General features: G+C 38.3%; 1 protein-coding gene across 15 annotated transcripts in view; it reads right to left on the bottom strand.

Moving 5' to 3' along the window:
* Positions 1-15,950, bottom strand: part of LOC123511272 (transmembrane protein 245-like) — a 57,149-nt gene that overhangs the window by 25,734 nt on the left and 15,465 nt on the right. For 11 of the 15 annotated variants that reach the window (XR_006676730.1, XR_006676724.1, XR_006676727.1 and 8 more), the window contains exons 11-14: positions 14,564-14,703; positions 11,931-12,059; positions 11,536-11,703; positions 7,199-7,246 (exon numbers count right to left, since the gene is read on the bottom strand). Coding sequence is in view for 6 of the 15 variants with exons in the window: in XM_045267015.1 (XP_045122950.1) it covers positions 7,199-7,246; positions 11,536-11,703; positions 11,931-12,059; positions 14,564-14,703 (485 nt within the window). In the remaining 9 variants the exon portion in view is untranslated. The remainder of the gene's footprint in view (positions 1-7,198; positions 7,247-11,535; positions 11,704-11,930; positions 12,060-14,563; positions 14,704-15,950) is intronic. The other 4 variants (XR_006676732.1, XR_006676731.1, XM_045267019.1 and 1 more) reach the window with 1 other exon arrangement.

Genomic DNA, 15,950 nt, shown 5'->3' on the forward strand with positions numbered 1-15,950 from the left:
AAATTATCTTAAATTATCACCAAAATCCCAAAATACACCTATGAAAACATGATTGAATTCCACTATGGCCTCTTAAAAATAGTTGAGATAAGGCATCAAAATATTTGTGAATCTGTTCTAAACACTAAAGCAAATACAACACAGTAATGACACAAACTACAGGCCTCCAGCAAATAATACTGCAAGTCCTCCAATGGCACCCTAAACTTACATCATTACATTAAAATCTTTCAATAAGAACTTAAACCAATACCTGCCTACATCCCAACTTTAGAGCTTCACAACTTATCCTTAAACTTCCATTAGCAAAGTAAACCCTTGATTTTCAAAATTAAAAACAAAAAAGTTAAAGCAAAAGTTAAAGTCTGAATGTTCTAAAATATACAGTGGAGACTCAATACTAAAACTTAATTAGTTCCAAATGGCTGTTCAAGTCTTAAAAAGTTTGACTATTGATACCTATAAATCAGGTAATTCGTTCCAATCTTAAGTTTATAAAAATTTCAACGTATTATTTATTTATTTATTTTTTTTACAATTTTGATTTGTACATACCGTAAGAGAAAGCTGGTGATGGATAACTTAGAAAAGGAGGGGAGAAGGGTGGGGAGGAGGAGGAGGGAGGTCGCCAGAAGATGAGTCACCATCCATGAAAATGTCTGTTGTAACTTTTATCCTGGTGTGATTCCTGTAAATCCACTAATGGAGTGCTGTGGCTCACTAACACTTGCACTTTCACCAGATTCCTTATTTTCATCACTAATAAGCCTCTTTGGTGTCATCATAAGTTTCTAAATGAAAAAGTACCGATAGGATGCAGAATAATGTTGTTTTTCTCAAGACTGCGGCAGGACTAGGGATACACACCGGCATCCGTTATACAGGGGGTCCTCGTGATTCAACTGTTCACAGTTTGAATTATCGCCAATTTGAACTCAGTTAATTAATACCCAATCCTCAAGGTTCGACCGACTGACTCGTCAATTCGACATTCATATCTTGCGCGCCACCCACCTGGTCAAATCCACCGCCATCCCAAATTTGCTACAAACCCGCCAGGCAGAAGTGTAAACTGACGCTACCCTGTGTGTCACACTAGCACTTTTCTGTCAACTTCCTGAAGACTGTCAACTTTTGTCGACGCTGGTCGTCACACACAAGCTCGCTTCCACCTTTGTCGCATTTGTCAACTGTAAACAAACATGGTGGCCCCTTCACCCCAGCAAGCCGTTGCTATTTTTCATTGCTATTTTTGGCCTTTAATGCTCTCTATGAGAAACTCTTCAGACAGCTTTGTCCACTCATAAACAACAGAGCTGCTCATCTTGGTCAGTTGTTCCTTGAAAGTTCTGCCTTGGAATGTCGCAGTCCCAGTGAAATGTAAACAAACAACTGAACTACTTTTCACTGCTAGGCTAAGACAAAAATATTTACATCTACTTATCAAGATTCTATTGATTTAAGATTATAGCATCATCCCAATTAACAAGAAAATTAATTTTATTATAAGTGTTAATTAGAAACCATAAATCTTAATTTGACTAAAAATTGACACTAGAGGAAAACGGTGTGTTTCGTCTGATTCAAGATGACGGAAAGCCACCTCCAGCCCCAGCCCTAAGAAGCACAATTTCCTGCCTTTCAAAGATAAGCTTGAGTTTACAATAAAGTGTGAGGCAGGTATAGCTCACAGTGTCATTGCAGTGCAATTGGGTGTCCCTAGATCAACAGTATCAACAATTTGGAAAAACAGGACAAGTACTGCGAGACCGCTGCAAGTGTTTTTATTTCTAAAAATGTACTATACAGCACCCTAATGTGTTTAATAAAACAAGTTAGATATAAATGAAGCCTTTAATAGCACTGATTTAGTTTAAGTTTGTGTTTTATAGAGGTTATAGTGGTTTTGAGGGGGTCCAGGCTGGAGGTTGGTCCCTATCCCCACTAATTCTTAAGTATCTTACGGGAAAAATTGCTTCATGATTTGAATAAATGCTGATTCGACCGATGAAAAACCACCCTAACCCCGTCGAATTGCAAGGATCCCCTGTACTGATATTACGGCAATACCGGTATTACCAGTATTACCAATAATACAGAATCAGAATGGTACAGTGGTGGCTGTGAGAAGGGAGATGACAAAGCTTTGTATATGACCAAATGTGCAGCCATTTGGTTACCAGATATTTTCACCACTATTAAGACTTTGGTGTTATGTAAATTTATAAATGAAAAACTACAGATAGAATGCAGGAGAATGTTATTCTGATGACTGCAGCAACACAAATCACAACTGGCAGAGGGGGAAGGGGGATGACAGGGAGCCTTTGTTTACAGCCACGTGTGTGGACGTTTGACTATCAGGTATTTTTTCGAGTATTAAATTGAACTTTTGCGTTCGAGTATTGAAAAGTTCGAGTATTGGGTCTCCACTGATATATATATATATATATATATATATATATATATATATATATATATATATATATATATATATATATATATATACAGGCAACCCCCGTTTAACGAAGGTTCACACAACGAAATTTCGCTACAACGAAGGTTTCATTTTACTACCATTTGCTCATTTAATGAACACCAAACTCGCTTTAACGAAGTTTTATCCAAGTAATTTTTTCCAAGTTTGAAAGCCCCGCCAAATCACGCAAGCCGACAAGCTTTTCAATACACCAGGAGCCTCAAATACTTAGGCCTGCCTCAGGAGAAATCCTAGGACACCTGTAGAATCAAGATGAAGATCAAGATCAAGCCTCTCGTGGACAACATACGCACCACTCACTCCCATAACAGCGTCAGCAGCAGCTCATCTTCACTCGCTCAACTTACCACCAAAACGCCCTGCAATGTGGCCTAGCGTTCCTAAGAAGACCAGGAAGTCTCTTATTCTCGAAGTGAAGCTGGATTATTATTCACAGACACAAGAGAGGCGAGAAAACTACATATACTGTCTCTACTATTTTCAAGTCAGCAGACTCTATTAAGAAGGCTGGTGAGACCGTATCTTCCTTGCAAGCTAAAAGAACCACCTGAACTTGTGACTCTACAATGGATAAAATGGAAAGCCTTGTGGAAATGTGGTACATAAGTTTGGTATGCGGTACAATGATGCATCCTTTGTTTACATTCCACAGGTTGCCAGTTAGTGTCTTTCCCGCTTCACTCTCCCTCCCTTCATAAATTTAAGATCATCAACATTATAAAGTTACGTACATACATACATTAGTGTACATTATAATGACTTAAGTTAAATTTAACGACCTAAATGTTAAACTTCATAATTTTTACTTTCATTAAACCTTTCACTGTACTATGATGCATTCTTGCTTTGTTTACTCTCAATGGAAGTTCAAGTCAGGGGTTAAACTTGTTATAATTGGTTCGCTTAACGAAGTTTCGCTTAATGAAGTGTTTTTAGAACGTAACCCCTTAAGTGGGGTTGCCTGTATATATATATATATATATATATATATATATATATATATATATATATATATATATATATATATATATATATATATATATATATATACAGTCATACCTTGCCAAACACGAATTCGCCGAACACGAAACTCGCGTATACACGAATCGGTAAAATATTCCATATTTGCTGAGCACAACTTTGACTCGCGACTGCATGATTTGGTCTCTATTTGAATCTCCCGCTGGTCCTGGTGGATGCACTTGACCTCCCCTCCTAAGCGTCTTGGACTCTTCGTAATTTGCTGAAAGTCATGGAAGATGCAACATCCCTCTACACTGAAACAGATCTCATCCTGGAGAGGAGCATTACCGTATTTAATGGCTAGCAAGATGCTGCACCTTGGAAGACGCACCCTAATATTTGAAAGAAATTTCTAAGAAAAAAAAGTCATTCTCATACAAGAATGCATTCACCATATACCTGACCACTGAACACAAAAACATAAGAAGCAAGGAGCCTGCAAGACACTATTGTTTCACCACTCATTACAAATTTGCTGGAGCACTCACCACAAATTTAAAACTATGTAAATAAAAACACCATAGGTAAATACATATACACAGTGAAACAGTCCATCTCTTCTTGTTTTAGTGGCGGGCGATGGCATGTTTTGGACCTGTTGTTTATATTACGAAATCACTTGTCCGATCGCAGAAACCGAACACGTCAGTGCTGCAGTTTGTATTTATTTTATTTTGCAGTCGTGCTTCATAGGCTTTATCAATGTGAATACAATTCACAAGTGGAGTTTTGACTCTTGCTTGAATGAGTAAGCCACTTGGATGTTCTATTAATAAAGGTATAAAGGCACCTGGCATGATGTGTGTGCGTTCGTGTACATGTATGTGTGTGTTGCAATGAGACGAGGGAGCAGCCTGTTTTCTCCACACGCTGAGTAGGCTGCAGGAAGGATTATGGTATTGGAAATACTTGTAACACCTAAGTACTGAGTTTACATAAAATAAAAGGCTAAATTAAATGGTACTTAAGCTAACATCATAATGTAATGACTCAACATACAAATCCAGGTTGATATCTGTCAAGTGTCCAAGCTCACTGGAGGTTGGATGCTGCCTTACAATACAACATTCATCTTGGAAGACACACACATGCCTAGTAGCTCAGTGGTTAGAGTGCTCTTCACAAGTCAGAGGACCGGGGTTCGATTCCCTGGCCGGGTGGAGATATTTGGGTGTGTCTCCTTTCACGTAGCCCTGTTCACCTAGCAGTGAGTAGGTACGGGATGTAAATCGAGGAGTTGTGACCTTGTTGTCCCGGTGTGTGGTGTGTGCCTGGTCTCAGGCCTATCCGAAGATCGGAAATAATGAGCTCTGAGCTCGTTCCGTAGGGTAACGTCTGGCTGTCTCGTCAGAGACTGCAGCAGATCAAACAGTGAAATTAGTATTTTTCAGGGTATTTTTTAGGAAAAAAGTGCGTCTTGTAAGCCATAAAATACGGTAAGTTCAAGAGGGGTGTTGAGGAGCTTTTTTTGCCCTACAAGGAGACTTTATGCCATATGGAAGCATCTGCCAGTCAGAGGCCCATCACTTCATATTTCAAGCCCTCTCCAACCAGCAAATAAACTAAAGGTACTAGTACTATAATTAAATAAAATGTGTGCTTGGTACTTCATTTATTGTTTTTTTTTTTTTTTTGAGGATCTGGGAACATAACCCCCAATTTCCCATAGGGCCTATTATTCGCTGAACACGAATCTTGACGTACACGACGAGCTCAGGGACGCAACTGTCGTGTTGGACGAGGTATGACTGTATATATATATATATATATATATATATATATATATATATATATATATATATATATATATATATATATATATATATATATATATATATATATATATATATATATATATATATATATATATATATATATATATATATATATATATATATATATATATATATATATATATATATATATATATATATATATACAGGCAACCCCGTTTAACGAAGGGTTACGTTCCTAAAAACACTTCGTTAAGCGAAACTTCGTTAAGCGAACCGATTATAACAAGTTTAACCCCTGATTTGAACTTCCATTGAGAGTAAGCAAAGCAAGAGTGCATCATATTACAGTTAAGGTTTAATGAAAGTAAAAATTATGAAGTTAAACATTTAGGTAGTTTAATTTGTCATTATAATGTACACTAATGTATGTATGTATGTAACTTTATAATGTTGATGATCTTAACTTTATGAAGGGAGGAAGAGTGAAACGGGAAAGACACTAACCGGCAACCTGTGGAATGTAAACAAAGGACACATCATTGTACCGCATACAAAACTTATGTACCACATTTCCACAAGGCTTTCCATTTTATCCATTGTAGAGTCATGAGTTCAGGTGGTTCTTTTAGCTTGCAAGGAAGATACGGTCTCACCAGCCTTCTTAATAGAGTCTGCTGACTTGAAAATAGAGACAGTATAATATGGAGTCAAGATGGTGGCCAGCACTGCTATAGTTTTCTGGCCTCTCTCGTGTCTGTGAATAATATCTAGCTTCACTTGGAGAGTAAGAGACTTCCTGGTCTTCTTACGAACACTAGGCCAATTGCAGGGCGTTTTGGTGGTAAGTTGAGCTAGGGAAGACAAGCTGCTGCTAACGCTGTTATGTTTTGACTGGGGAGTGAGTGTTGCGCGTGTTGTCCACGAGAGGCTTGATCTTGATCTTGATCTTTATTCTATAGGTGTCCCAGGATTTTTCCTGAGGCAGGCCTTAGTACCAGCAGCTCCTGGTGTATTCAAAAGCCTGTCAGCTTGCATGATACGGTGGGGCTTTCAAATTTGGAAAAAAATTACCTGGATAAAACTTCATTAAAGCAAGTTTGGTGTTCGTTAAACGAGCAGATGGTAGTAAAATGAAACCTTCGTTGTAGCGAAATTTCGTTGTGTGAACCTTCGTTAAACATGGGTTGCCTGTGTGTGTATATATATATATATATATATATATATATATATATATATATATATATATATATATATATATATATATATATATATATATATATTCATGGCAATAAAGATATCAACTAATAAAAACATTTTACCATATAACACCAAACAATCACACAGACACACCTTGACTTTTGATAGTATGTCTTCTGCTGTCTAGACTTTACAAACATGCAAAGGTAATCCATTAAGGAAAGTTAGTATATTTCACTTTCAATCTGCATATTTTCCTAGTGTTGAACATCAAGTTAAGAAAAATCAAGGGTTCACTGCATTAAATAAAACCTTATGATCTAGAGTACCTTCCTGATACATGCTACTGTTAGAGGAGACATTATCACTCCATTATTTGATACTATAACTGGAAGACATATTAACAAATAGATATACAAACAAAATCATTCCCTGCACCAAGGTTAAGAGGACTTGCAATACACAGCCAGACAGAGAGCGTGAGTGTGTATCTGGCTTGAGGAAAACACACAAAGACACAACAATACAGATTGTTTTGAAATACTTCTGGCCACACCTTGACTACTTTCAAAATGCTGTAGCTGAAATGACATGTATTTTTATAATTGTGCTTATAATGACATTTTTACAATATGAAAAGGAGAAACACTCTGCAGAACCTGGCTAATCATCTCTGGCCTTTGAAAATAGTCATGGTGATTGAGAAAGCAAAGCCACACCAGCACACACTGTCGACACTCACCACCTTAGACGCATTGATGGTGGTGTGCCCATCTTCCCCCTCCACCAGCTGCCACACCACCACCACCACCATCACCACAGCACAGGGAGACAAGAGAAGGGAAGCTCAGGAAAGCAAAGCATAGAAGAAAGTAGGGGAATAAAGACTACGTACAGTGCTTGTCACAGCATTATGCCGGGTGAGCCCCCCAGCATAATGCCATGATGAAAAACAATGGCCTATCATACAGGGGGGCCTTTTTTTGTCATGGCATTATGCTGGTTACCAGCCATTAGCATAACATCACTTCCTCCCAACACACCACAGTACCTCCTCAATGCCCGCTTGACTGTAGTGGTGAGAGGAAGCGTTGAGCTGCTATTCTCTCATTCACACCATCTTTTGTCTGTGTTTCCCTTGGTTTCTGGGCTATCCCTTTGTGACTGTGGGTAAAAGGAAGTCGTTAATGCCTGTAACTATAACTCAGATCATAGTGCTTCACAAAGCTGGACTCCAGACAAGAGAAGCAGCGGTGAATGTTGGTGTGAGTGAGGGATCTGTGAGAAACTAGTCGAAGTATTTCAATAACAACAATGGTGTCGAGTTACCGTCTCCTAAATCTTGGCCTGGCCTGCATCAGAAAGCAGAAGTGGGTTTTTTCTTTTAATTCTCTGGCAGTTATGGTAGATGTACTCTCTAGCTGCCTTTGGAGCACAATTAAAGTACATACAGATGTCTTTTTTGAGGAACCAAGGCAAGGTTTAGCAGATGGTAACTCGACACCATCATTGTCACTGAAACGCTTCAACCAGTTTCTCACAAATCCCTCACTCACACCAATATTTGCCACTATTTCTCTTGTCTGGAGTCCAGCATTGTGAAGCCCAATGATCTGAGCTATAGTTACAAACATTAACGACTTCCTTTTACTCACAGTCACCAAGGTATAGCTCAGAAACCAAGGGAAACAAACACAAATGGTGCAAATGAGAGAACAACAGTGTAACACTTCCTCAACCATAACAGCCATGCAGGCACTGAGGTGATACTGTGGTGTGTGTTGAGAGGCATCATGCTAATGGCTAGTAATCAGCATAATGCCGTGATGGAAAAAGACCCCCTATCTCCTTGCATGATAGGCCATTGTTTTTCATCACAGCATTATGCTGAGGTGCTCACCCGGCATAGTGCTGTGACAAGCACTGTACAAATTGTCCATTAAGAAATTTCTACTCCTCCTCCTCCTGCTTTCTTCCTATCAAGAAAACTTCTCTTTCTTCTTTTTGATATTCTGATAAGTAATGAGAAAAATATCTATAAAAGAAGTGAAATTCATGATATAAGTGAAAATATAGAAAATCTCTCTCTCTCTCTCTCTCTCTCTCTCTCATTTAAGGCCCTATCACACTGGCCTATGATAAGCGGAACCAGGAACATCTGCTCTAGATAGCTGGAACTTGCCCGGGATTAGCGGAACCAAGTTGGGATGGCTTCATATCCATCCCGGTTCTCCGTATGCTATCCCAATGGAAAAGTAAACATGATATATGTAATAAAAACCTTTCATTTGAACTAAAATGAATGTGACTAAATTTTTCATATTGGAATATTAAATAATATTTCATCAATTTAGAAAGGTAAAGTATATATATGTCATGTCGATAGGTTGGGCTCATGGCAACCACCTCTGACTCTAAAGTTGCCATCGCGCACGTCTCAGTTTTTCTCTAGTTTTTTTTACTTACTTTTCTTTAACAAGAAGAAGTGCAAATGCAGTTCCTGGACAAAACACAGGCTGAGGTATAAGCGGCATGGTTTTGTTCTGGTTTAATTTGATTAGGCTTTGTCTTGGTTGGTGGGCCGTTTGCCTAGCATAACAAGAACACAGGCAGCTTGTGTGTGATAGTGTTCCTGGTTTCGTACCAAGAACCATGGCCCACGTTCTGCGTATCATAGGCCAGTGTGATAGCCCCTTTACCCATACAGATAAAATACACACACACACACACACACACACACACACACACACACACACACACACACACACACACAGAGACAAAAACACTCATAGTTGTAATAGACACACCACATCAAGCCACACACACCAGCCTACTTGGAGGGAAGCTTGCTATATCTCCCTCTAGACACTACTGATGAAGGCTAGTCAAGAATATTTTACATTCTCATTTGTGTGGAAAGGAATAATGTGAGAGAGAGAGAGAGAGAGAGAGAGAGAGAGAGAGAGAGAGAGAGAGAGAGAGAGAGAGAGAGAGAGAGAGAGAGAGAGAGAGAGAGAGAGAGAGAGAGAGAGAGAGAGAGAGAGAGAGAGAGAGAGAGAGAGAGAGAGAGAGAGAGAGGATGAAGAACAGATATATGAGTAAAGTTCTCTGCTACAGCCAGACCCAAAAGGAAATTCCTGAAAAGGGATGCTGATAAAGACTAAACTAACTAGACTAGACTGAGGAATAAGCGAGAATCAATATACAAGAAGCATAAATGTAAACGTCACTCACAAATGAAACATGGGATGAAAGTAAAACGTCAGACCAAATGAACACTAAAGCCTTGTGTATATTATATCTACTGAAGCATTGTCAGTATCTCATGTCTACGAGAAAAACGGTATGCACGTGAAGCACAACAAAATACTGTACCAGCAAGCACTTATGTACACACAAAGAAATCATATTGACCTGTAGGAAAATAAAGAAAGCCATATACTTTTGAAATCATTAAAAACTAAGACAAACACGAGTAAATACCTAGCCAAAATATGGCAAACATAAGACAAAAGAAGTACATATGAAAAAATGAATATAGAAAATAAAATAAATAAATAGATAAATAAATAAATAAATAAATAAATAAATATATATATATATATATATATATATATATATATATATATATATATATATATATATATATATATATATATATATACACTCGACCCTTGATACAACGGACCTCCCATCAATGGATTTCGGAAACTACGGACAAATTCTGGAGTCCGGTTTAATCTATGGACGAATATTAAAATGCGCGCGATTGTCCGTTCTCGGCAAATTATTATCCGGTAAACTTCGTTTTCTGTATTGTTTATTAATACTTATTAAACTGACCATGCTCATGTCATCTATTTCAGGTTATTTGTTGTACTTAATGCTTTGTAATACTGCTTGAATGATTTCTTAATGATTACACAGTATTTTACGTACATTTTATATAGTTTTTTACGTACTTTTGCAAAGAACAGACTTTTGCAATCTACGGACAGGGTCGTGCACGCATTTGTCCGTTGTTTCGAGGGTTGAGTGTGTATATATATATATATATATATATATATATATATATATATATATATATATATATATATATATATATATATATATATATATATATATATATATATATATATATATATATATATATATATATATATATATATATATATATATATATATATATATATATATATATATATATATATATATATATATATATATATATATATATATATATATATATATATATACGAGTATATTGTACAAAAAAAAAAAAAAAACAGGTGGTGGTTATGTTCAAGGTAAAAAATATTGAGTGTCCATAAGTAAATACAAGTGTGAATTTGCATAAATAAAAGTACTATGTTTGTTCTTTACTCTGATCACAACTTTGAAATGCATAGAATAGTGTTCTGTGAGTGAAATATTGAATATGCAGAAAGAAAAAATGGAAGTGGTGCTTTGAGCAAATAAACAATTGCAACAGTGCTAGAAAAAAAAATATGCAAAAACAAAGTATTTCAAAGTTGAAAATGTTAATAATACAGTGTGCCAAAAAATGAGTTTCAGTGAAGTTATGACATGTGAGATAAAGTGAACAGCTGTGGGTGTTGGCAGCTGACTGGCAGGAGAGGACACAGCAGGATCAGGAGGAGGCAAAGGTAAGCCATGACACTGCCATTTCCCTACAACTAATCTCTCTCCTTTGTGTTATCACTGCTCAATTATGGCTTGCCAATGAATTCCCTTCCTCAAGAAATGCTCACAATTCAAATATTTGCATATCTTACCAAGCTACATATTCAAAAGTTTCATCTAATTTCTAAAAGTTTTGTTCTTTTAATCAGCAAGAAGGAAAAGTTGCTTAATTTGTAGGTAAAAATTTATCAACTAACTCTGCAGGATTACGATTTACTTGTATATACAAAAACCACCCTCTTCCATAACCATGCCTATCCACCACACCCCGTCCTCTATCCCTAATCCCACCCAATGCTCTCTCATCTCAAACCCATCCCCTACTCATGACTACCCCACCCATTCCTCTCCCATCCCCCACCCAGCAACACTCACCATGGTAGCAATCCACTGCCGGCCGTACAGGTAACCCTCATCCAGCGCTGATGTCACCACCTCACCCAAGCCTTCCGGCAGCAGTGCCAGGAACTGAGGGTTGTTCACCACTGTCGAGTTGATCACCTGACTGCCCAGGCTAATCAGTGCCATGCTCTCCCCCTGGATCTGTGTGAGGAAGGCCAATATGGGTTATAAGAGGTCAGGTCAGTGTTAGCTTGGTAATGTAATGGTTTCTATGATGTGGGTGGGTGGGTGTCTTACTCTATCAAGACTGCAATATGGGTGTCATCTTACAGCATCAAACCCATAACACCTTTCATGAACCACTTTTTATCTTTGAGTAATGAGATCAGTCCCCACAGCTCCTCCCTCAGCATGTGTGTGCCCCTCACCTGCACAGCGAGGTAGATGGAGGCTGTCACTGCAAAGAAGATGACAGTGAGAATGACAAAGAGGGTGACAAGGGCATCCACAGCAGCCACCAGCATCACCACTACTTGATTGTCTGTACGCATCAGCAGCTGTCAGGAAGAGATGATAGGAGAGATGAAAACTGTACACACATGCCCATTGACACACACACACACACACACACACACACACACACACACACACACACACACACACACACACACACAGTTAATTGGCTTAGTGACCACAAAATTTTAGTACACATGAAAACATTTAATCTGTATTTGAGTTCATACATTTCACACACACACAGAATATTGTGGGTCTTACTGAAACAAAACTGAGAGAGAGGAGAAGACCTGATGAAGGTTGGAGAAGGAAATATAATGTTTGGAAAAGAAATAGAGTAGGTAAGATGGGAGGAGGAGTGATGTTGCTGGTTAAAAAAGATATAAAGGTGGATCAAGTGAAAAAAGGTATGGGAAAGGCAGAAGTGCTAAAGATCAGAGCAGAAACTAATGAAGGAAAAAGAGGCACTACATAGTGGTGTACGTACCACCTAAGACAAATGCATGGTCAGTACAGGAATATGAAGAAATGATAAGTGATACAGGAACATGTCTGGAAGAAATGTTGGGTGGCTGTGAACGAACTATAATGATGGGAGATTTTAATTGTAAAGAGGTGTGTTGGGAGGACTGGTCAATGGAAGGATCAGAGACAACATGGGGAAATACACTATTGACACTGGCAATGGAAAATGTGTTAACTCAGTGGGTCAAAGAAGATACTAGGTTTGGAGGAGAGGGAGCATCGTCAAGACTGGACTTGGTCTTTAGTACAGAGCCAATGGTCATTGAGGAGATGAGGGTGGAGTGCCCTTTAGCAAAGAGTGATCATGCAGTTTTGGAGTTCAAGGTGATAGACGAAGAGAAATCTAGAAGAAATGAAGAATATAAAGTGGGAAGATGGAATTATGCCAAGACAGATTTTGGAAACCTAAAGAAATTCTTTCAAGAGACAAATTGGATGAAATTCAAGAGTGCTAAGGAGCAAATGAAAAGTGGAAGGAATTTATAAAAATATACAAAGAAGGTGAGAAAAATTTGTACCAATAAGACAACATAGAGAAGTTGGAAAGCAGGACTGGTTTAACGATAGATGTGAAAAGGCTAGAACAAGAAAAGAGGATGCATGGAAGAGGTGGAGAAGGAAAAGACGGATTAAGCAGTGGGAAAGTTACAAAAGAGCAAGAAATGAATATGTGTTGATTAGAAGAGAAGAAAGAAAGAAACAAGAAAAGGATATAATTGATAAATGTAAAGACCAACCAAGGCTTTTTACAGACATGTGAACAACAACATCAAAAATAGAGAAAGTATTGAAAGTTTAGAAGTAAATGGAGTATGCAGTGAAGATCCCAGGAAATGGCAGAGGCTATGAATGGATGCTTTCGGAAGGTATTCACAAAGGAGACTGCTTTTGACAAACCACTGGTAATGGAACAGAAAGGGATTATGAAGGAGTTTCAAGTAACTGTGGAGGAGATCAAGAACATGATGGGGAGTTTAGAAGTGAGAAAAGCTGTGGGACCTGATGGGGTATCAGGATGGATTTTAAGAGAATGCAGGAGCAATTGGCAGAAAAAGTTTGTGAAGTAATTGATGCCTCATTAAGGGAAGGTGTAGTGCCCCAAGACTGGAAAAGAGCTAACATTGTCCCAATCTATAAATCAGGTAACAAGAGAGACCCATTGAACTATAGACCAGTGTCACTTACAAGTGTGGTAGCTAAGATGTGTGAGAGGGTGGTGAAGACTAGATGGACAGACTTCTTGGAGAAAAATGACATACTTTGTGAGTGTCAATTTGGTTTTAGGAAAAGGCGTTCATGCACGACAAACCTGATATGTTACTATTCGAGGGTGATAGATGTAATACAGGAAAGAGATGGTTGGGCTGATGGAATATATCTGGATTTAAAAAGGCCTTTGATAAGGTACCACACCAGAGACTGATCTGGAAACTTGAAATGGTAGGAGGAGTGCATGGCAGTTTACTAAAATGGATGGAAGACTTTTGGTAGGAAGAGAAATGAGAACAATAATTAAGGACAGACCATCAGAATGGGGATTGGTGGAGAGTGGAGTTCCACAGGGATCAGTGTTGGCACCAGTAATGTTCGCAGTCTACATAAATGACATGGTGGATGGGGTGTCCAGTTATGTGAGCCTATTTGCAGACGATGCAAAATTGTTAAGAAAAGTGAGATGTGACAAAGATTGCGAACTACTCCAGGAAGACTTGGACAGAATATATAGAATACACACACACACACAATAAATTTCTATCTCCTCAGATTCCTGCTTTTTTTTCTTTTCTGTATCTCCTTGTCTTTCTTCTCCTCACACTTCTCCTTCTTTTATCTCCAATAATTCACCATCCTTCTCCTCCCCCTCTTCTCCTCTTTCTTCTTCTCTTCTATCTCTTCCTCCATTGCTCCCTATATTTCTTCTTCTTTCTCATCTTCTCCTCTGGCTTCACTTTATCTCCTCCTATTTCTTCTTCATCTCCAGCTTGTACCTTTGTTCCCCTCCTCCTCCCTCCAGCCTCACCTTAGCCACCCCTCTGATAGGTGCAGGCAACAGAGCAGGGCGCCGAGGACCCAGGAAGGAGCCCACCTTGCTCCTCACTGCACACATCATGTTGGCCACCACGCTGCCATTTTTTGCACTCCACATCAGATATCGGGAGGCTGTAGGATCATTCCACGAAAACGTCAACTTTTAGTGTGAATTTCAGAAATCATCAAATATATATGTATTATATACCAAACTGAAGCACAACTCTTTAATTTTATGAATATGGACATAATTTGTGTATAACAGTCTATTATGAGTGTGACATTTAATAATGTGGCAGCATGTCACTGAACATTAATTCATACTGAATTTTGTGATTTACACATCACTCTTTTAATTAAGTAAGCACGTGTTTGAAAAACTGTCCTTGATTATATAAAAATTACAACTATTTCTTATTACAATTAGAATAGCTGTTTGGTTCACATATAACTATATAGTGTGAGTGTGGCATGGTTTTGAAGTGAAGGTTCGTCAAGTGTAACGTGTGTGACTTCTTTTTGCCATTTTTCCAATACACAACTTATGCACTGGAGAAAAATAATATAACTTTACATTATATATAGTATTTGCCATGTCTTACTAATAACATCCTAAATTATCTTGTAAGAGATTGGAGTAGGTCACAGGCAGCATCACACACATTACATGCATACAGTGAGAAATGTTACTGAATCACGCGATAACGTTTCTCACGCAACCTCAGCGAGTCGGCATTCACTGTTGCTGCTTAATATGCCACATAGTTAGCTTCTTTTCTTTTCAGAGTGTAATCTGATTGGCTGTTAAAGCAAACAGGGTAATGTTAAGAGTGAATTTAGGGTAAAGTAAACTTGACCTGACAGCACTAGTCTCGCCCTACTTCCCTAAATGTCAGGAAGGAATGTTTGTCATTTAGCTCTCAACTTTTTCAGAGATAAAGTCCTTACAGGCATAAACTAGCCAGAATTCAAATCAGAAACTTAAAGAATAGATGAAGCTATCAAGACAATAAGAAACAAACAAACAGCAAGCAGCTGTGAATGACAGCTGTGCCATGGAACTCTCCCCCTCTCGTCACACCTCTTATCTTCCCTCCCATCCCTTCTCCTCACATGGCCAGGCTTTCCTCCACCCTCTGTGTCTATCATAAGACTGCAATGATCTATTCAAACACTGTTTTTCTCACTACCTTCATCATCATAACTATACAACACCACCTAACTCTCACTATTAGCCTCACTATACTATTACAAAAGATTCTGTTGAGACAGAGGTATGACACTGAACCAGACAAATAATAATTATTTCACAGTGTCCTGATCTCACTTCAACACACTAATCACCACTCAAAGTCTCCAGTTCAGTCGTAAAACAGCAG

Source organism: Portunus trituberculatus, chromosome 31 (assembly GCF_017591435.1).
Source record: "Portunus trituberculatus isolate SZX2019 chromosome 31, ASM1759143v1, whole genome shotgun sequence".
Taxonomy (NCBI): Eukaryota; Metazoa; Arthropoda; class Malacostraca; order Decapoda; family Portunidae; genus Portunus; species Portunus trituberculatus.